We start from the raw sequence: 22709 nt of genomic DNA on the forward strand, positions 1-22709 counted from the left end.
CCCTGGCCCATGCATTAGTCGCAAGTACCCCATATGTCCTATTTTTAGCAAAGTCATGCTAAAATTCACAGAAAATTTCAGCATGACCTTTGCTGAAAATAGGACATATGGAGTACCTGAATTTGCCGGAACGGAAGTTAATCGACATTCCGGAAAACTCAAGGGCCTCTCGGGGTACCTGCAAATTCATCACGACACAATGGTCAGAGACAAAACCCAGCCACAGACCATATGGTCCTCTGCTATCATATGGAAAAAAATCAGCTCAACTTATGTGAGCTTCCATTCCATATATAATAGGTCACCAAACAAAAAATCATCCATATATAATGGTACAACAAAGAAACAACTTAATCCATGCCTCAGCTTATGAACAGTCATTACTTCAAATACAGAAGAAGGAACAATTTATTTGTGACATAGTTACAAATGATGACAGAATAAAGCAACACCCCGCACTAGCCTAAAAACAAGTGAAGTTTCACCCATATAAGAACAACTTATAAAATCAGAGAAGTTGCTAAATTTTTTGTATCCTTCATATACACTGGAGTACAATGCTTTATAATGTTCCATCATCATTACAGAAAATTGACAATTGTCCATAACAGTTAACTGAAATTTTTGCCTCATAGCTTGGGTGGGTTAAGTACTAGGAGACTTTGTAATGTGCAGTACAGGTGCAGTAACAGGCTTCTGAGTTAAGAAAACATTTCTGTTTGATTTTCAGTAAAAAGGCTTAAGAAATTTACTCCTGCAAGCACAAAATACAATCAAGAAATCCAAGAAACACATGGTCTTGAGGATATTCTTTATGAATGATTATTTCAGTTTTACATGCAGATTTTGACCAAAAACACATGGTCTTTTTAACAGTTTTCAGTTTGGACAAAATACTGAAAACTACAGTTTGGACAGAATACACTTTGGTCTTCTAGTTACAAAACAAAACTGACATATTTCTAGATGCCATAATCAGATCAAAATTTCAAACCACACACTTACTTTCAACTATAAACAAAACTGACTTGCTGTTAATGAAACTCATGGTGGAAGTAACTACTAGCAGCATGTCATTATCATGGCAGTCCACTATATATTTTATGACAAAATACATCATTATCAGGGCACATTATGGCCATTTTCTTACATGATGCTAACTGTACCTAACTGATTTTTTTGACAGTAGCTCCTAACTGTACCTAACTGAATTTTTTGATAGTAGCTCAAGTTTTTGACAGTAGCTCAAGTTTTTGACAGTAGCTCCTAACAGTAGCTCCTAACTGAATTTTCTGCTTAAAGGGAAGGCTGACTTAAGTAGCAAGATGATACAATTTGCGTAACATAACAATATATGCATCTTAATATAACACCATCTCCTAACAGAAATAGTATCCAGATCTACTAGGGGGCAAAGTAGAACTGATATTCTTTTGCTGACCTCTAGTACAAGGTATAGAAGAGGAGGTAAGAGAAGAAATAGTGACATTTCTCTTAGAAGGAGACTTTTTCTTTCTTCTAGAAACTATAGTAAATTTCTCCTCCTCTTCCACTACAGTATCATGCCAACTTAGACACAGGGAGGCGACATTTCCATTTGAGTTATGAATATCTAAACAGTGTTCAATTTTCTTACTAATTTGTTCCCTGGATAATTCCAATTCCTTGAGAACATGAATAAAATCAAAATTATCCAGAGGTATATCAACACCCATCATTGATGCTCTAAACATAATCTCCTTAGGTACTTAATTCCCCAACCCTAGCTACTTAATTCTCCAACCCCCTTTCTTGTCCAAAATTCTCCAACCCCTAACCCTAGAACACATCTCAGACGGAAATCAAGAGGGGGGAGATGGGGAAGCGGCTCGGGTGCTCACTTGGGAGGTCGAGGGCGACTCGGGGTAGCCAGAGCTAGTCGAGGCGGCGCGAATTCGGCGTCGAGCGGTGGCGATGGTGGCCGAGGCGGAGGAAATCGGCGGGCGTCGAAGGGATGGCTCGAGGGCGTCTGAACTCGTCCGGGTCCTCGTAGTCGAAGAGGAAGACGCGGGGGCGGCGACGGAGACGGAGGTGCGGGGGCGGCGGCAGCGTGGGTCGGGGCAGCGGGGGGAATTAGCTAGGGGGGCGAGGGAGAGGGACAAAGGGAATCTGGCGAGAGGGAGGGAATTAGCTAGGAGGGAATCTTACTAATGGCGCACCCGCGGTCGGTGCGCCATTAGTAATCTTTTTTTTACATAGCAATGGCGCACCAGGCAGAGGTGCGCCATTAGTAATCTTTTATATATATATAGCAATGGCGCACCAGTCAGAGGTGCGCCATAAGTAATTTTTTTGTTGTTGCATGTAATAATTTTTTAGAAAATGAATATGAATATGATATGAAACAGTAATATTTTTTTATAAAAATAGTAATAATTGTTGTTTAACAACAATTGTAGTCTACACTTAATTATTATTATATTTTAAAAAATGAAGAGGGGAGAGGAGGCGGAGCTCACCGGGGAGCGGGGGAGGGTGCGGGGGTGGTCGTCGGCGGTGGTGGAGCGGGGGAGGGTGCGGGGGGTGCTCGTCGGCGGTGGTGGAGCGGGGTGTTGGGATTCGTAGTAATTTCAAAAAATTTCCTACGCACACGCAAGATCATGTGATGCATAGCAATGAGAGGGGAGTGTGTAGTCTACGTACCCTCGCAGACCGACTGCGGAAGCGTTGACACAACGTAGAAGTAGTCGTACGTCTTCACGATCCAACCGATCAAGCACCGAAACTACGACACCTCCGAGTTCGAGCACACGTTCAGCTCGATGACGATCCCCGGACTCCGATCCAGCAAAGTGTCGGGGAAGAGTTCCGTCAGCACGACGGCGTGGTGACGATCTTGATGCACTACAGCAGCAGGGCTTCGCCTAAACTCCGCTACAGTATTATCGAGGAATATGGTGGCTGGGGGCACCGCACACGGCTAAGGAATAGATCACGTGGATCAACTTGTGTGTTCTAGGGTGCCTCTGCCTCAGTATATAAAGGACTAGAGGGGGGAGGCTGGCCGGCCAAGGTGTGGCGCGCCAGGAGAGTCCTACTCCCTCTGGGAGTAGGATTCCCCCCCCCCAATCCTAGTTGGAATAGGATTCGCGGAGGGGGAAAAGAGAGAGGGGGGCCGGCCACCTCTCCTAGTCCTAATAGGACTAGGGGAAGGGGGAGGCGCGCAGCCCATGTAGGGCTGCCTCTTCTCTTTTCCACTAAGGCCCATCATGGCCCATTTAGCTCCCGGGGGGTTCCGGTAAACTTCCCGGTACTCCGGTAAAATCCCGATTTCACCCGGAACACTTCCGATATCCAAACATAGGCTTCCAATATATCAATCTTTACGTCTCGACCATTTCGAGACTCCTCGTCATGTCCGTGATCACATCTGGGACTCTGAACAACCTTCGATACATCAAAATGCCTAAACTCATAATATAACTGTCATCGTAACCTTAAGCGTGCGGACCCTATGGGTTCGAGAACAATGTAGACATGACCGAGACATGCCTCCGGTCAATAACCAATAGCGGGACCTGGATGCCCATATTGGCTCCTACATATTCTACGAAGATCTTTATCGGTCAGACCGCATAACAACATACGTTGTTCCCTTTGTCATCGGTATGTTACTTGCCCGAGATTCGATCGTCGGTATCCCATACCTAGTTCAATCTCGTTGCCGGCAAGTCTCTTTACTCATTCCGCAATACATCATCTCGCAACTAACTCATTAGTTGCAATGCTTGCAAGGCTTATGTGATGTGCATTACCGAGAGGGCCCAGAGATACCTCTCCGACAATCGGAGTGACAAAACCTAATCTCGAAAGACGCCAACCCAACATGTACCTTTGGAGACACCTGTAGTACTCCTTTATAATCACCCAGTTACGTTGTGACGTTTGGTAGTACCCAAAGTGTTCCTCCGGTAAACGGGAGTTGCATAATCTCATAGTTACAGGAACATGTATAAGTCATGAAGAAAGCAATAGCAACATGTAAACGGGAGTTGCATAATCTCATAGTTACAGGAACATGTATAAGTCATGAAGAAAGCAATAGCAACATACTAAACGATCGGGTGCTAAGCTAATGGAATGGGTCATGTCAATCAGAACATCCTCTTAATGATGTGATCCCGTTAATCAAATAACAACTCATTGTTCATGGTTAGGAAACATAACCATCTTTGATTAACGAGCTAGTCAAGTAGAGGCATACTAGTGACACTTTGTTTGTCTATGTATTCACACATGTATTATGTTTCCGGTTAATACAATTCTAGCATGAATAATAAACCTTTTATCATGATTATAAGGAAATAAATAATGACTTTATTATTGCCTCTAGGGAATATTTCCTTCAGTCTCCCACTTGCACTAGAGTCAATAATCTAGATTACACCGTAATGATTCTAACACCCATGGAGCCTTGGTGCTGATCATGTTTTGCTCGTGGTAGAGGCTTAGTCAACGGGTCTGCAATATTCAGATCCGTATGTATCTTGCAAATCTCTATGTCTCCCACCTGGACTAGATCCCGGATGGAATTGAAGCGTCTCTTGATGTGTTTGGTTCTCTTGTGAAATCTGGATTCCTTTGCCAAGGCAATTGCACCAGTATTGTCACAAAAGATTTTCATTGGACCCGATGCACTAGGTATGACACCTCGATCGGATATGAACTCCTTCATCCAGACTCCTTCGTTCGCTGCTTCCGAAGCAGCTATGTACTCCACTTCACATGTAGATCCTGCTATGACGCTTTGTTTAGAACTGCACCAACTGACAGCTCCACCGTTTAATGTAAACACATATCCGGTTTGCGATTTAGAATCGTCCGGATCAGTGTCAAAGCTTGCATCAACATAACCATTTACGACGAGCTCTTTGTCACCTCCATATACGAGAAACATATCCTTAGTCCTTTTCAGGTATTTCAGGATGTTCTTGACCGCTGTCCAGTGATCCACTCCTGGATTACTTTGGTACCTCCCTGCTAGACTTATAGCAAGGCACACATCAGGTCTGGTACACAGCATTGCATACATGATAGATCCTATCGCTGATGCATAGGGAACATCTTTCATATTCTCTCTATCTTCTGCAGTGGTCGGGCATTGAGTCTTACTCAATTTCACACCTTGTAACACAGGCAAGAATCCTTTCTTTGCTTGATCCATTTTGAACTTCTTCAAAATTTTGTCAAGGTATGTTGTTTGTGAAAGTCCAATTAAGCGTTTTGATCTATCTCTATAGATCTTTATGCCTAATATGTAAGCAGCTTCACCGAGGTCTTTCATTGAAAAACTCTTATTCAAGCATCCCTTTATGCTATCCAGAAATTCTATATCATTTCCAATTAGTAATATGTCATCCACATATAATATCAGAAATGCTACAGAGCTCCCACTCACTTTCTTGTAAATACAGGCTTCTCCGAAAGTCTGTATAAAACCAAATGCTTTGATCACACTATCTAAGCGTTTATTCCAACTCCAAGAGGCTTGCACCAGTCCATAAATGGATCGCTGGAGCTTGCACACTTTGTTAGCTCCTTTTGGATCGACAAAACCTTCTGGTTGCATCATATACAACTCTTCTTCCAGAAATCCATTCAGGAATGCAGTTTTGACATCCATTTGCCAAATTTCATAATCATAAAATGCGGCAATTGCTAACATGATTCGTACAGACTTAAGCACCGCTACGGGTGAGAAGGTCTCATCGTAGTCAATCCCTTGAACTTGCCGAAAACCTTTCGCGACAAGTCGAGCTTTGTAGACAGTAATATTACCGTCAGCGTCAGTCTTCTTCTTGAAGATCCATTTATTCTCAATTGCTTGCCGATCATTGGGCAAGTCAACCAAAGTCCATACTTTGTTCTCATACATGGATCCCATCTCAGATTTCATGGCTTCAAGCCACTTTGCGGAATCTGGGCTCACCATCGCTTCTTCATAGTTCGTAGGTTCATCATGATCTAGTAGCATGACTTCCAGAACAGGATTACCGTACCACTCTGGCGCGGATCTCACTCTGGTTGATCTACGAGGTTCAGTAGTATCTTGATCTGAAGTTTCATGATCATTATCATTAGCTTCCTCACTAACTGGTGTAGGTGTCACTGGAACAGTTTTCTGTGATGTACTACTTTCCAGTAAGGGAGCAGGTACAGTTACCTCGTCAAGTTCTACTTTCCTCCCACTCACTTCTTTCGAGAGAAACTCCTTCTCTAGAAAGTTTCCGAATTTAGCAACAAAAGTCTTGCCTTCGGATCTGTGATAGAAGGTGTATCCAATAGTTTCCTTTGGATATCCTATGAAGACACATTTCTCCGATTTGGGTTCGAGCTTATCAGGTTGAAGCTTTTTCACATAAGCATCGCAGCCCCAAACTTTCAGAAACGACAACTTTGGTTTCTTGCCAAACCACAGTTCATAAGGCGTCGTCTCAACGGATTTTGATGGTGCCCTATTTAACGTGAATGCGGCCGTCTCTAGAGCGTATCCCCAAAACGATAGCGGTAAATCAGTAAGAGACATCATAGATCGCACCATATCCAGTAAAGTACGATTACGACGTTCGGACACACCATTACGCTGAGGTGTTCCGGGTGGCGTGAGTTGCGAAACTATTCCACAATTTTTCAAATGTACACCAAACTCGTAACTCAGATATTCTCCTCCACGATCAGATCGTAGAAACTTTATTTTCTTGTTACGATGATTTTCAACTTCACTCTGAAATTCCTTGAACTTTTCAAATGTTTCAGACTTATGTTTCATTAAGTAGATATACCCATATCTGCTTAAATCATCTGTGAAGGTGAGAAAATAATGATATCCGCCACGAGCCTCAGTATTCATCGGACCACATACATCTGTATGTATGATCTCCAACAAATCTGTTGCTCTCTCCATAGTTCCGGAGAACGGTGTTTTAGTCATCTTGCCCATGAGGCACGATTCGCAAGTACCAAGTGATTCATAATCAAGTGGTTCCAAAAGTCCATCAGAATGGAGTTTCTTCATGCGCTTTACACCGATATGACCTAAACGGCAGTGCCACAAATAAGTTGCACTCTCATTATCAACTCTGCATCTTTTGGCTTCAACATTATGAATATGTGTGTTACTACTATCGAGATTCAACAAGAATAGACCACTCTTCAAGGGTGCATGACCATAAAAGATATTACTCATATAAATAGAACAACCATTATTCTCTGATTTAAATGAATAACCGTCTCGCATCAAACAAGATCCAGATATAATGTTCATGCTTAACGCTGGCACCAAATAACAATTATTTAGGTCTAATACTAATCCCGAAGGTAGATGTAGAGGTAGCGTGCCGATTACGATCACATCGACTTTGGAACCGTTTCCCACGCGCATCGTCACCTCATCCTTAACCAATCTTCGCTTAATCCGTAGTCCCTGTTTCGAGTTGCAAATATTAGCAACAGAACCAGTATCAAATACCCAGGTGCTACTGCGAGCATTAGTAAGGTACACATCAATAACATGTATATCACATATACCTTTGTTCACCTTGCCATCCTTCTTATCCGCCAAATACTTGGGGCAGTTCCGCTTCCAGTGACCAGTCTGCTTGCAATAGAAGCACTCAGTTTCAGGCTTAGGTCCAGGTTTGGGTTTCTTCTCTTGAGTAGCAACTTGCTTACCGTTCTTTTTGAAGTTCCCCTTCTTCTTCCCTTTGCCCTTTTTCTTGAAACTAGTGGTCTTGTTGACCATCAACACTTGATGCTCCTTCTTGATTTCTACCTCCGCAGCTTTCAGCATCGCAAAGAGCTCGGGAATAGTCTTGTTCATCCCTTGCATATTATAGTTCATCACGAAGCTCTTGTAGCTTGGTGGCAGTGATTGAAGAATTCTGTCAATGACGCAATCATCTGGAAGATTAACTCCCAATTGAATCAAGTGATTATTATACCCAGACATTTTGAGTATATGCTCACTGACAGAACTGTTCTCCTCCATCTTGCAGCTATAGAACTTATTGGAGACTTCATATCTCTCAATCCGGGCATTTGCTTGAAATATTAACTTCAACTCCTGGAACATCCCATATGCTCCATGACGTTCAAAACGTCGTTGCAGTCCTGATTCTAAGCCGTAAAGCATGGCACACTGAACTATCGAGTAGTCATCAGCTTTGCTCTGCTAGACGTTCATAATCTGGTGTTGCTCCAGCAGCAGGCCTGGCACCCAGCGGTGCTTCCAGGACGTAATTCTTCTGTGCAGCAATGAGGATAATCCTCAAGTTACGGACCCAGTCCGTGTAATTGCTACCATCATCTTTCAACTTTGCTTTCTCAAGGAACGCATTAAAATTCAACGGAACAACAGCACGGGCCATCTATCTACAATCAAACATGAATAAGCAAGACACTATCAGGTACTAAGTTCATGATAAATTTAGGTTCAATTAATCATATTACTTAAGAAACTCCCACTTAGATAGACATCCCTCTAATCCTCTAAGTGATTACGTGATCCAAATCAACTAAACCATGTCCGATCATCACGTGAGATGGAGTAGTTTCATTGGTGAACATCGCTATGTTGATCATATCTACTATATGATTCACGCTCGACCTTTCGGTCTCCGTGTTCCGAGGCCATATCTGTATATGCTTGGGTCATCAAGTATAACCTAAGTATTCCGCGTGTGCAACTGTTTTGCACCCGTTGTATTTTAACGTAGAGCCTATCACACCCGATCATCACGTGGTGTCTCAGCACGAAGAACTTTCGCAACGGTGCATACTCAGGGAGAACACTTCTTGATAATTAGTGAGAGATCATCTTATAATTCTACCGTCAATCAAAGCAAGATAAGATGCATAAAAGATAAACATCACATGCAATCAATATAAGTGATATGATATGGCCATCATCATCTTGTGCTTGTGATCTCCATCTTCGAAGCACCGTCGTGATCACCATCGTCACTGGCGCGACACCTTGATCTCCATCGTAGCATCGTTGTCGTCTCGCCAATCTTATGCTTCCACGACTATCACTACCGCTTAGTGATAACGTAAAGCATTACAGCGCGATTGCATTGCATACAATAAAGCGACAACCATATGGCTCCTGCCAGTTGCCGATAACTCGGTTACAAAACATGATCATCTCATACAATAAAATTCAGCATCATGTCTGGACCATATCACATCACAACATGCCCTGCAAAAACAAGTTAGACGTCCTCTACTTTGTTGTTGCAAGTTTTACGTGGCTGCTACGGGCTTAAGCAAGAACCAATCTCACCTATGCATCAAAACCACAACGATAGTTTGTCAAATAGACTCCGTTTTAACCTTCGCAAGGACCGGGCGTAGCCATACTTGGTTCAACTAAAGTTGGAGAGACAGTCGCCCGCAAGCCACCTATGTGCAAAGCACGTCGGGGGAACCGGTCTCGCGTAAGCGTACGCGTAATATTGGTCCGGGTCGTCTCGTCCAACAATGCCGCCGAACCAAAGTATGACATGCTGGTAGGCAGTATGACTTATATCGCCCACAACTCACTTGTGTTCTACTCATGCATATAACATCAACATAAATAACCTAGGCTCGGATGCCACTGTTGGGATTCGTAGTAATTTCAAAAAAATTCCTATGCACACGCAAGATCATGTGATGCATAGCAACGAGAGGGGAGAGTGTAGTCTACGTACCCTCGCAGACCGACTACGGAAGCGTTGACACAACATAGAGGAAGTAGTCGTACGTCTTCACGATCCAACCGATCAAGCACCGAAACTACGGCACCTCCGAGTTCGAGCACACGTTCAGCTCGATGACGATCCCCGGACTCCGATCCAGAAAAGTGTCAGGGAAGAGTTCCGTCAGCACGACGGCGTGGTGACGATCTTGATACACTACAGCAGCAGGGCTTCGCCTAAACTCCGCTACAGTATTATCGAGGAATATGGTGGCTGGGGGCACCGCACACGGCTAAGGAATAGATCACGTGGATCAACTTGTGTGTTCTAGGGTGCCTCTGCCTCAGTATATAAAGGACTAGAGGGGGGAGGCTGGCCGGCCAAGGTGTGGCACGCCAGGAGAGTCCTACTCCCTCTGGGAGTAGGATCCCCCCAATCCTAGTTGGAATAGGATTCGCGGAGGGGGAAAAGAGAGAGAGGGGGTCGGCCACCTCTCCTAGTCCTAATAGGACTAGGGGAAGGGGGAGGCGCGCAGCCCATGTAGGGCTGCCTCTTCTCTTTTCCACTAAGGCTCATCATGGCCCATTTAGCTCCCGGGGGGTTCCGGTAACCTTCCCGGTACTCCGGTAAAATCCCGATTTCACCCGGAACACTTCCGATATCCAAACATAGGCTTCCAATATATCAATCTTTACGTCTCGACCATTTCGAGACTCCTCGTCATGTCTGTGATCACATCCTGGACTCCGAACAACCTTCGTTACATCAAAATGCCTAAACTCATAATATAACTGTCATCGTAACCTTAAGCGTGCGGACCCTACGGGTTCGAGAACAATGTAGACATGACCGAGACATGTCTCCGGTCAATAACCAATAGCGGGACCTGGATGCCCATATTGGATCCTACATATTCTACGAAGATCTTTATCGGTCAGACCGCATAACAACATACGTTGTTCCCTTTGTCATCGGTATGTTACTTGCCCGAGATTCGATCGTCGGTATCCCATACCTAGTTCAATCTCGTTGCCGGCAAGTCTCTTTACTCGTTCCGTAATACATCATCTCGCAACTAACTCATTAGTTGCAATGCTTGCAAGGCTTATGTGATGTGCATTACCGAGAGGGCCCAGAGATACCTCTCCGACAATCGGAGTGACAAAACCTAATCTCGAAATACGCCAACCCAACATGTACCTTTGGAGACACCTGTAGTACTCCTTTATAATCACCCAGTTACGTTGTGACGTTTGGTAGTACCCAAAGTGTTCCTCCGGTAAACGGGAGTTGCATAATCTCATAGTTACAGGAACATGTATAAGTCATGAAGAAAGCAATAGCAACATACTAAACGATCGGGTGCTAAGCTAATGGAATGGGTCATGTCAATCAGATCACTCTCTTAATGATGTGATCCCGTTAATCAAATAACAACTCATTGTTCATGGTTAGGAAACATAACCATCTTTGATTAACGAGCTAGTCAAGTAGAGGCATACTAGTGACACTTTGTTTGTCTATGTATTCACACATGTATTATGTTTCCGGTTAATACAATTCTAGCATGAATAATAAACCTTTTATCATGATTATAAGGAAATAAATAATAACTTTATTATTGCCTCTAGGGCATATTTCCTTCACGGGGGAGGGTGCGGGGGGTGCTCGTCGGCGGTGGTGGAGCGGGGAAGGGTGCGGGGGGTCGGCGGCGACGGTGGTGGAGCGGGGGAGGGTGCGATGGGGGAATCGAGATGAAGGGGGAATCAAGATCGAGATGGAGGGGGATCGAGATCGAGTGTCCTCATGAATATTCAATTTTTATCATATTGAATATGAAAAAATATCATCAAATTTGAAAAAATATTCATGAATTCAAAAGGTGCCCATGAAATTTAAAAATATTCATGATATCAAAAAGTGCCCATGAAATACAACCGAGAAATGAAGACTACGATTTAAATACAATCGATCTTAGCTAGCTATCTGTTCATAATCTTCTTGCCTTTCTTTTTTCGCAAATGGAGTTTTTCTGTGGAACGGACGTCCTTTAGGTAGGGTGGTCCTGCTTCTTCTTGTGGTGTATGCTGCTACTTCATCGCCGTCGTCATATTCGATCTTCGGGTCGCCGTACTTGTCGAAGTCTTGCTCATTGGCTACTCCATCCATTCCGATGATCTTCCTTTTGCCTCTCCTCACGACAACACGACTGGGCTTTGACGGGTCGGTAATGAAGAAGCATTGGTCCACCTGGGAAGCCAGTACCCATGGCTCATTTTTCGCGGTGACGTTTGCGCCCGCGGTCTTGGATTTGGCTTCGGGTATAACCATGGTGGTGAAATACCGGTCTTCTTTTAGGACGCTCTTGGCCCATCTGACACGGAACATCGGGACCTTCTCTCCAGCGTAGCTCAACTCCCAGATATCCTCGATCCTTCCGTAGTATCTGTCCTTGTCGTTACCGGTGTAGGATTCCATCGTTACCCCGGAGTTCTGATAACCATCGTTCTTCATGTCCTTGCCCTCGGTGTAGAATGTGTAGCCGTTGATATCGTACGCCTCATAGGTCATCAGGTTGTGCTCGGCGCCCTGTGACAAGGCGAATATGAGTTGTTCTTCCGCGGAAGAATCCTCATGTAAAGGGTACGACAGAAGCTTCTTCTTGAACCAACGCGTGAAACATGAGCTGTGCTCTTTGATTATATCTCCGTCCGTCCTCTGTTGGCCTCGGTCATTGTACGTCTTCTCAATAAAGGTTTTGTACTCTACCACCCAAGGATCGACCACGTCTATGTGTTGTAGCACGACTAGGTTTGCTCTTTCAAAGTCGGCGAGTCTACCCTCTAAGTCGACATGCATTTCGCGGCAACCCTCACGGTGACCCCATCCAGCGAGCCTGCCGAGGTGCCTGTTGACGGGCAAACCAACGGGGTTCTCGATGCCTATATAATTCGTGCAGTAGAAGATGCACTCTTCGGTCAGAAAGCCCCTGGCTATACTTCCCTCTGGACGTGACATGTTGCGAATGTATCCTTTGATGACACAATTCATCCTTTCGAACGGCATCATGCTGTGCAGGAACGTCGGCCCGAGTTGGATGATATCCTCCACGATATGGACCAGCAGATGCACCATAACGTTGAAGAATGCGGGCGGGAAGTACATCTCAAGCTCGCATAGTATCACCACGATCTCTTCCTGTAGCCTTCTGAGTTGCCTCACGCCAACCGACTTCCGAGAGATGACGTCGAAAAAGTTGCATAGGCCAAATAGCGTTTCACGGACGTGCGCGTCCATGATCCCATGGATTGCAACTAGAAGTATCTGCATCATCAGCACGTAACAGTCGTGAGACTTCATCCCGCTGAACTTCTGCTTCACTGGGTCTAGGTATCTGCTTATCTTCCCCGTGTAACCGTAAGGAAGTTTTACTCCTATGAGGCAGGTGAAAAACTGCTCGATCTCCTCCTGACTTAGAGTGAAGCACGCGGGAGGGTAGTCATTTCCGGTCTTCTTGGCCTTTTTTTGCCTTTGCGACGACTTTCTGTGTCCTGCTTCGCCTCATCATCATTATCATCATCATCATCATCATCATTAGCGTGAAGCTCCTGCCTGATGCCCATTGATTTCAAGTCTGCCCTTGCTTTCGGCCCATCTTTGGTCCTCTCTGGCATGTTGAGCAGGGTACCAAGCAGACTCTCACACACATTCTTCGTGATATGCATGGCATCAAGGCTGTGAGGCACATGGTGGATCTTTTAGTACAACAAGTCCCAGAAAACAGACCTCGTTTTCCATACCTTCAGCAGCGGCTCTGGCGCCTTTCGCTTCTTTCCCGGCTCTGGCGCCTTTTGCTTCTTTCCCGGCAGTGGGCAATCTTTCTAATTTTTCAACAGCCCGTCTATTTCCTCGCTGCTCCTCGTACGCGGGCGTCTTCGAAGTTCGGTTTCACCATCGAACAGATCCTTGCGTTTCCTCCACGGGTCATCGTCGCGAAGCCACCTTCGATGTCCCATGAACACGGTTTTCGAAGACCCGGGATCTCTATCTAGCTGGCGATATGTTGTGTCATCCATGCACCTGACGCATCCATAAAATCCGTGGACCACCTGCCCCGCGAGATATCCGTAACCGAGATAGTCGTGCACCGTCGTGAGCAGTGCGGCTCTCATAGGGAAATATTCTTTCTCTGCGGCGTCCCACGTATTGGCTGGCGTTTTCCACAGCGTGTCTAGCTCCTCTTTCAGCAGCCCCAGATACAGATTGATGTCGTTCCCTGGTTGTTTCGGCCCTTCAATTAGCATACTCATGTGAATGTACTTCCTCTTCATGCACAACCAGGGGGGAAGGTTGTACATCCACACAAACACAGGCCAGGTGCTATGTGTGCTTCTCTGGCTGCCAAACGGATTGACTCCATCGGTGCTCGCGCCCAGCACGATGTTCCTTGGATCCTTCCCAAATTCTGGATGTTCGAAGTTCAACGCTTGCCACTGGCTCCCATCTTTAGGGTGACTCAGCATCTTGTCTTTTTTATTTATCTCCGGATCATTTGCGTCATCTTCTTGCTTCTTCTCCTCCCTATCCGCGTGCCAATGCAGGAGCTTTGCTACCTTAGGGTCCGCGAAATACCGCTGCAGACGAGGAGTGATCGAAAAGTACCACACCACTTTTCGAGGAGCTTTCTTCCTCTTCTTGTATCGAGTGACGCTGCACACCGGACATATGGTAGACTCTGCGTGCTCGCCCCGATAAATGATGCAATTGTTCATGCACACATGGTATTTCACGTGCGGTAAATTCAGAGGCACACGACTTTCTTCGCCTCCTCGAAACTGGTCGGGCACTTGTTCCCCTTGGGAAGACGTTCGTGCCAGAATGACATGTTCTCGTCGAAGCATGCGTCGGTCATTTTGTGTTTTACCTTCATCTCCAAAGCCATGAGCGTTACTTTCAGGCGGGTATCCTCGGGTCTGCATCCTTCATACAATGGAGTAACCGCATTTATCTCTAGTTGATCCAGCTTGGCTTTCTCTCGGGCGACAGCTCTTGCGTTATCCGTCTGCTTGAGAAGCAGCTCTTGAATATGAGGGTCCTGCACCCAGCCCATCGATGGTCCATCATCGTCTGCTCCTCCGGCATCTAGATCTTCATGATCATGCCCTTCGTCTGCTCCGGCATCTTCCTCATCATCATGTCCGGCATCTTCTACATGATGACTGTGTACAGCATCACCGTCGTGATCATGTCCTGGAGATTCTTCGTCTTCTCGCCCGCCCGAGCCGCGGTGGTTGTCTTGCTGCCCTTCCTCATTTCTTGCCCGGCCCCCATGGACGACTTCATAGTCATCTTCATCACCTTGCCACCGATAGCCATCCATGAAACCACGCAAGAGCAGGTGGTCCCGCACCTGCCCGGAATCCGGGTCCGCAATAAGGCTCTTCAGCTTGCATCTTCGACACGGACATCTTATCTCCGTCTCGTTCTTTTGAAGCATCTCGGCCTTCGCGGAGCTCAAAAACCTATTCACGATGCCTTCGGTCATCATGCGGACCATGGTCGCCTGCGGGGTAGAGCAAAACGATATTTTAGAACCAAGAAAAAATTTGGCATGACTTTCCCTAAAAATAGGACCAAAAAGAATGCATAGTGCCAAAATTCTCGCCGAAACGGAAATGAATCAACATTCCGACAAAATATTGGCAACTATCGCATTTCAAATACCGGTACCTGCAAACACAAACATATATGTAACACCACAAACATATGCAACACCACAAACATACATAGATCTAGCTAGGCCACAAAAAGTGCATGTGCACGTTGTTGGAGCGAGCTAGGGAGAAAAAAAGTAGATCTACAACATGAAGATAGCTTTCCCCTTACTTACCTATCAAAAACGGTAATTTCAACACTTAATTTTGATGAGTCTATGGTGCAAATGAGGTGAGGAGGAGGAGGCAGCCGACAAGCTTAGAGAAGGAGGTGGGGGAAATGAAGTGGGGAAAGTGAGTGTGTAGGTGTGGCTGTCCAAAAATATCTAGCTGGTCCCATGTTACTAATGGCGCACCACAGAGACATGCGCCATTAGTAACCCAACATACTAATGGCGCACCACACAGACATGCGCCATTAGTAGTTTTGCAAAAAAGTAAAGAAAATAATTTTTATACTAATGGCGCACCGTGGCACAGTGCGCCATTACTAGTTTAAACTAGTAATGGCGCACTATGCAACGGTGCGCCATTAGTAGTTTTGCAAAAAAGTAAAAAAAATACAGTAGTGGCGCACTCTATGGCTGGTGCGGCATTAGTAGTTCTAACTACTAATGGCGCACTCTGCCCGGATGCATCATTAGTATGTTTGAAAAAGTGAAAAAAAACATTTTGTTACCAGTGGCACACCGTGTGCCTGGTGCGTCATTAGTGTGTTCCACACTAATGGCGCATCAACAGATGGTGCGCCATTAGTATATAGTAATGGCGCACCACATGTCTGGTGCGCCATTAGTGTCAATTCCATCTATAGCCCTTTTTCTAATAGTGCATCAACCGCAAGCAGGCATAAGAGCAAGTATAATAAGATTACGTAGGCTTTTGGAACGGGAAAAAGTGAGTTTCTAGAAACATAGATGGCCAGATGGGCAAGCTCCAATGGAAATGGTGTCAGCTCTTTTGGGGCTCTCAAGGGATAAGGGCATTACAGTGAAAGAGGCTTTAAGCTCATGGAATTGGAGGAGGGGTTTACGGAGGATTAACTCTGCTGTCGTGATGGATTCCTTCATATCTCTTTGGACTGAGGTTCAAAACATCACTCTGTGGACGAGGACCGATGAGATTACATGCAAGATTGCTGGCCAAGTCTGCATATGGAGTGCAGTTTCTTTCATGCACCCGCAAGCCGCACCTTGACACTAATCTAGAACAGACTATGGATTGCTGATGGACTGAGAAGAAGAGATTGGGGCCATCCAGGTGCTTGCTCTAACTGCAAGGGACCATTGAATCCTTATGGACCGTTAAGTTAAGGACCTTGATAAGTGTCAAACGTTAGGTACAAGCACATGATAACTCTGAACGTTCGAGGGCAAGTTTAGTTATCTAAAGATAACAACTTTAGTTGACAAGCATAACAACTTTCATGCTTTAGTTTATTTTTGACAGAAACTTGTGTCACTGGGTTTGCTATCTTTGCGTGACTAGAATTGCCATCGAAAATCATCAGGGCCAGAGTGCCACGCATCGTGTGGTACTTATCATCCAGGTAAGTTAACTACTCCGCACATCAACCTGAAAAAAAAAACTAACCTGTACATATCCAGCAAAAATATCTAGTCCGAGCTAGGCCAATGAGCTCAGAAATTTTGTACTATGTGGCCACCAATTATGGACAAGCCGTATTTTACTGCCTACTAGGGTTGTTGCGTGTGTGGAATTTTATTCCGGTGAACGTCATGCTTGTCCCCTTTTCTCCAACATACTTATATGTCCATTTAATATACGGATGGAAGGATTACTCCTACCTTGCCTTGAGTACTTCCTCCGTCGAGGTGTGTAACTCATCTTACGTTGTGCATCACGGCCAAGGCGGAGAGGAAAACGAGAAAATTTAATGTCTTTTTGCTAATTAATAGCATTGCATGTAATGAACTAACCATTACATGTTATGTTTGGTAGTCTCAAGTCATTAAAAGCATGCACGACCCACATATCTTATTGATTGATATGCCACAAAACAAGAAACGAGAAGGGAATTAATGTATGATGCCTAAGTGTTTTGGGATTATTTGGTTTTTATAGAATGACTTACACACCTAGACGGAAGGAGTAGCTAAGAAGAGAGTCCCATCAGGTTGGTTCAGAAGTCAAAATCCAGAAAATCTTAACTGCCCAGACAAGGTCCGATTCCATCAGAGATTTATTTATCCAATCCAAGCCATGGAACAAGACAATACTGAGAGGCAACCCAGAGGAAGCATGCCAACGGTCACCACTACACTTTTTCTTTTTTCAGGGAATAGGTCACGGGTACTCACAATCTACAGTATGGTGCGATACAGTGAGGCGCCAAGCTTGGAACCCGTGGGAAATCCATTACTACTCCAAGTCACATAATAACAGCTAAAGTGCTAAATTCAACATGTGCATCTACCTTCTTTATTTTGCTGGTGATGCAACAGAAGCTCCAGTTCATCTTATACGATAACTAAAGAGTACATTGCGTTGCCTTTTTCGCGGCCTGCGTGAGCGACAACGTTTCTTAAGCATGTCGGCATTGGCCGTCGGGTGAATCTACGGTCTTTGCTGTCACGACCCAAAAACCTCCTTGTTGCAAACGGGGCATACCTGTCAACGCAGCACAACGAATTGAACTAGGCTGGTCAGACGCCAAACATCTTAAGAGACAATACAGTAAACGAAAACGGTCATACTACCAACAACAAGCAATACAAGACATCCCCTCCCCTATCATGAACAATTAGGTGAGCTGTTTCTTCCAGCACCATCATTTGTTCTAAACTATATCTACGAGATTTCTAGCCGTAACTTCCCTTCCTATCGGGACGAAAAATAAACCGCACTTGACATACATTGATACATATCAGGAAGTACACAAAGGGTTCTGAGCTAACGCCTGACTGAATTTAACAATAAACAAAGATCCAAGAAACAAATACATGGCAAGTAGCAATCTGCGCACACTCACAGAAAACTACAACAATCCCTAGAAGTTCCTGTGGAAGCAATACTCATCAATGACAAAAGCTGCGAATGCAAGGTAGCTTACCTTATTGATCTTCAACCATTTGGCAACACAAGTTCGATGGTACTGATGCTGACAGGGCAATGTAGTCAGCTTATCGCGGTTCTTGTAAGCCATACAGCATATCACACATCTGTTTGTTTAAACATTAACAGAAGAGGATATTTATATAGTTTGCTACTTAAAATATGGATTGATATGAGCATTTACAGCATACATAGAAAATAGTACTCCACCTTAGGAACATCACATGCTGGCACAATGTCATATGATGAACCTTAAGATTATAAAGATACTACTCAATAGATTAATCAGTGAAGCAGGTTCTTGGGGTAAAATGGCGAGTGGCTTGTGCATAGCTGTCCATGACAATTATGCACAAATTTATATCACATGTTCAACAAAAAAGTGACGGTTTGAGGACATACTCATCATGTTTTTCCTTTCTCGAGAATATCCCAATTTTGTATGTTGAAGACTTAAGGAGAGCTATCACATCTTCTGGCAACCCTTTACTTTCAGTCCCAATAGTTTCCCCTAATTGTTGTAGTTCCTGTAATACAAAAGTGATTCAAAAATTGAAGAGGTATAGCATGTAGTATCCCATTTTTATGTATATAGAACATAGCTTAATAGATGTCGAAACAAACGGATGTGTATTTTATTTTTTCATACTACTTACTATAAACAAGATAATATCTATACACTTGTTATCCACGATTCACATCAAAGACTACAAGAGTCCTTTCAGAGATAATATATCAGGGAACCAAAAATTTAACTGGTAGTGGGGCACAACCCTTGATGGAACATTAGGGAATATACTGGCCACACAAAGCACTTGATGCTACACACCTCATAAGTCATATTATCAGGATCAACTCCATCCTCCGTTAATACCTACAGTGGCAAGATAGAGGAAAGCACATATTAAATAAAATATAACTAGCAGGTGCGGCACAATATTTGCGTCGCTAAATTTTCAATATGGTGTTAATACTCTTTCACGCCTTAATTTTCACGGTCTTCAGCACACAACATTGATGATCATATTTCATATGAATGCACATTATAAAACTGTAAGTGTAGTATTATGAAAGAAGATCTGCGCAAAATGATACTCCTTCCTTCCATTTTATGCAAGGCCAATTAATCTTTTCTCAAGTTAAAATTATTCAAATTTGACCAAGATTGTAGGAAAAATACATCCGCATCTACAGCACCCAATGAATATATTACGAAAACATACTTCATAATAGATATGGTGATATTGATTTGGCATTGTAGATGCTGATATTTTTCTATGAACTTATCAAACTTAAACAGGTCTGATTTGAGACAAGACTAGTTGGCCATGTATACATGGAAGGAGGTAGTATTTTTACTTGACTAATGTAAATATTATTTTTTATGTATACCCAGAGTTAGAAATTTTTTACTGCATGTATTCTAGGATGTCATCTGTGTAAGAACGAAGCGTGTTGAGGGTCGTAGGTATTGTTTGTTCCTTAGTTGTATTTTATTTTTATTCCACATTTTAGTTTTACGTTGAATTCACAGATAAATCAGATAAATATAACTATTTTACTTTTTGTTCCAGACTTTATGCGTAGATAGATCTATGTTTTTCTCCACTAATAAAGGTGTACAGCTAAAGTAAACTAATGCAAATTTGAAAATTGCCACCACGTCTGTCTTGCCGAGCCAGAGGCCACACAAATATGATATACCTTAGTCATGATCCGTGTGAAGCATATACAAAGCAAAAAGATTTCCCATTTGATTATTTCATGACATCAGCCAATACAACTCCGATACGATCTGAATACTTCTGGCCAAGTCGGACATTAGCTTTAGTGTTTGGATGCGAACACATGTACGCATGTAGCTTTGATGTCAGATTTTAAATCTCCTCCGTTATAATTAGGACCCACCATATATTAACTAACCAATAATTTAGCCTATGTGGAATAACAAGGTGGCTTTATCTTCATTGTTTTAGTTATATAATAGATTATTTGAAGCAAATCTGTAGAATCAAAGCTGTCGAAAGTAAATACCTGAGAAGATCTGCTAACAGAAGTATTGCCATTGTTGGATGTTGAAGAACTTACAGGCTTTCTTCCTAAACAGGTGTTTTAACAACATTTAAAAGTCGTACCATATTGAGTTGCAAGATATAGAAGAGTACCAGCAGACAACTAATCACCTTCTTTTCTCTTCTTGTCATCTATCGTTGCCCTAGCAATTTGGTCCTCCATCGCCTGCAAGTCTCTAGCTAAAGCTTCATCGACAGCTAGCTGTGACTCATAATTTGCGCCTCTTGTTAATCTTCGCCCACTCGATTTTCGTGGATGGCCACAACTAGAACTAGGATCTGAATGAGTCCTAGATGAACCACTTCCATCATTTCCTTGGATTAATTGATACACTATTTCCTGAACAGAGTGTGACAATAGGCAAATTAATGAGAATTTTCTGTCATATTTTGTACTACACTGTTTGTGCTACAAACAAGAAAAACATATCAATTCCGCCTAAACACTTCAAATGAAGATTCCACATATTTGGTCATTTGGTGAACCAATGACCCATTTGGATCTGGCGACAAGCAATTAGCTTGTAATTTTGCAATGTAAATGTCATGAAAAGCTTTGGCCCTTGGATCGTAAATGCCATGAAAGATGAATCATTTTTATGGTGTGTGATTTAAGATAACTACCTAAGTACCAATATGATCCACTAGAAATGGTCTACATCATATTACTAGACCTGGTCAAGCTTGACATAAAACAATGAACAGCTTTGGCCCTTGGATAGAAAAACATTTGGCTGAGATTACTATGCACAAGACAACAGAAAACTGCAGCATCATACCCTCCCCAACGGACAAATGTCTAGGATAGAATAACTGACTGAGGTTTCTAATGCAAACTAACAGGAGCAACGACAACAACACGCAAGCCAGGACATGATGGACACAGCCAAATAAGATATGAACAGGGAACGGCACGAAACCTGATCTTGAAGAACTTGTGCAAGATCAACATCATCTTCAAAGAAGCATCCCCCGAAATTCTCTTCAATTGCATATGGTAAAGGGGTGTCCATATAGTACACAACCGCTTCCTTCTTCCCTGTTGTATCGTGTAGCACCTCCATGCTCATGAGAACCTGACAAAGGGAACAGGTAGAACATTGCCGGATCATGCTAGATTTGCGCAAGCAGAGAACGCTGCTAGTCATACTATACCCACTTAGTGTTGCATCTTACTGTCAGACCCATAATCATTGTTGTACCAACTGAATAACAAGGAATTTACTACTGTACTTTCAAACATCGGATTATCTCAGGCTTCTCGGCGATCGACTATTAGAGCAAGTGAAACCCCCTTGCATCTTGACATGATAACTGAAACCCTTATATTGGGGAAAATCCGGAGCAGCCGTAGTTAATATCACCAACACAAAGTACAGTACTAAACTACAGGAAAGCAGTGTGTGTGATTCTGAATCCCTCTTCGAGAAACCACACAGACGGACGGACGGACAGACAAGCGATGGGCGGAATGCAAGAGGGGTTCCATCCCACCAGTCGATGCCCCTAATGCCTCGGATCTAAGCAACCATGAGCCACAGATCAAGCGCCTGACAACCATTTCTTTCCCAGAAAAAATGGACATTTTCATCCGCGCAACGAAACAGAACCAGCGAATCTGCAGGAGTGGAAGTGGAAGCTCACCTAGGAACGAACCGGGGAATGGGGGATTTCGGAGGATGCGAGGGGGGCTGCCGTGCCCAGTAAGAGGGGAGGGCGGTCCGGAGGCCGCCTTGTTCGGTCCCCTTTTCGCCTCCGGGCTTCGCTGTGTGGAGCGCAGCTGATATCATAGTGGCTGGGAGGGGACGCGTGCGCGCATGCCATGAGCCACCCTGCAGGCTACAGTACAGAAAGAAATTATATGCGGCCATCATTCCCGGAAGCGGTTAAGAGCAATTTTCCTAACCGGCGCCTGCAGCCGCGTTAGCTGGCCGGCCCATTTATCTGTGTTAATATGTATTCCTTCCGTTCGAAAATACTATTTATCATCAAAATGGATGAAAATGATGTATCTAGAACTAAAATATGTCTAGATACATCTTCTTTTATCCATTTTAATGACAAGTGTTTCTGGATGGAGGGAGTAGGTTTTTCTCTTCGGTTTCCAAACACTCAAAAAGAAGTGTGTG

At 43.9% G+C, this 22709-nt stretch overlaps 1 protein-coding gene across 2 annotated transcripts; it reads right to left on the bottom strand.

Annotated features, from left to right (window-relative positions):
* Positions 1–17689: 17689 nt before the first annotated feature.
* Positions 17690–22398, bottom strand: LOC125539289 (E3 ubiquitin ligase BIG BROTHER-related-like). 2 transcript variants are annotated; one of them, XM_048702714.1, is made up of 8 exons: positions 22225–22398; positions 21501–21656; positions 20692–20920; positions 20543–20607; positions 19338–19382; positions 18911–19035; positions 18507–18615; positions 17690–18064 (listed from the first exon to the last, which is right to left on the bottom strand). In XM_048702714.1, the coding sequence occupies exons 2-8, from the start codon at positions 21648–21650 to the stop codon at positions 18026–18028; spliced, it is 762 nt and encodes a 253-aa protein (XP_048558671.1). In that variant the 5' UTR covers positions 21651–21656; positions 22225–22398; the 3' UTR covers positions 17690–18025. The 2 variants fall into 2 exon arrangements, with proteins under 2 accessions (XP_048558671.1, XP_048558670.1); XM_048702713.1 differs by having other exon boundaries at positions 20543–20619.
* Between the last annotated feature and the right edge of the window lie 311 nt (positions 22399–22709).

The sequence above is a fragment of the Triticum urartu genome, chromosome 2, assembly GCF_003073215.2.
Source record: "Triticum urartu cultivar G1812 chromosome 2, Tu2.1, whole genome shotgun sequence".
Classification (NCBI taxonomy): domain Eukaryota; kingdom Viridiplantae; phylum Streptophyta; class Magnoliopsida; order Poales; family Poaceae; genus Triticum; species Triticum urartu.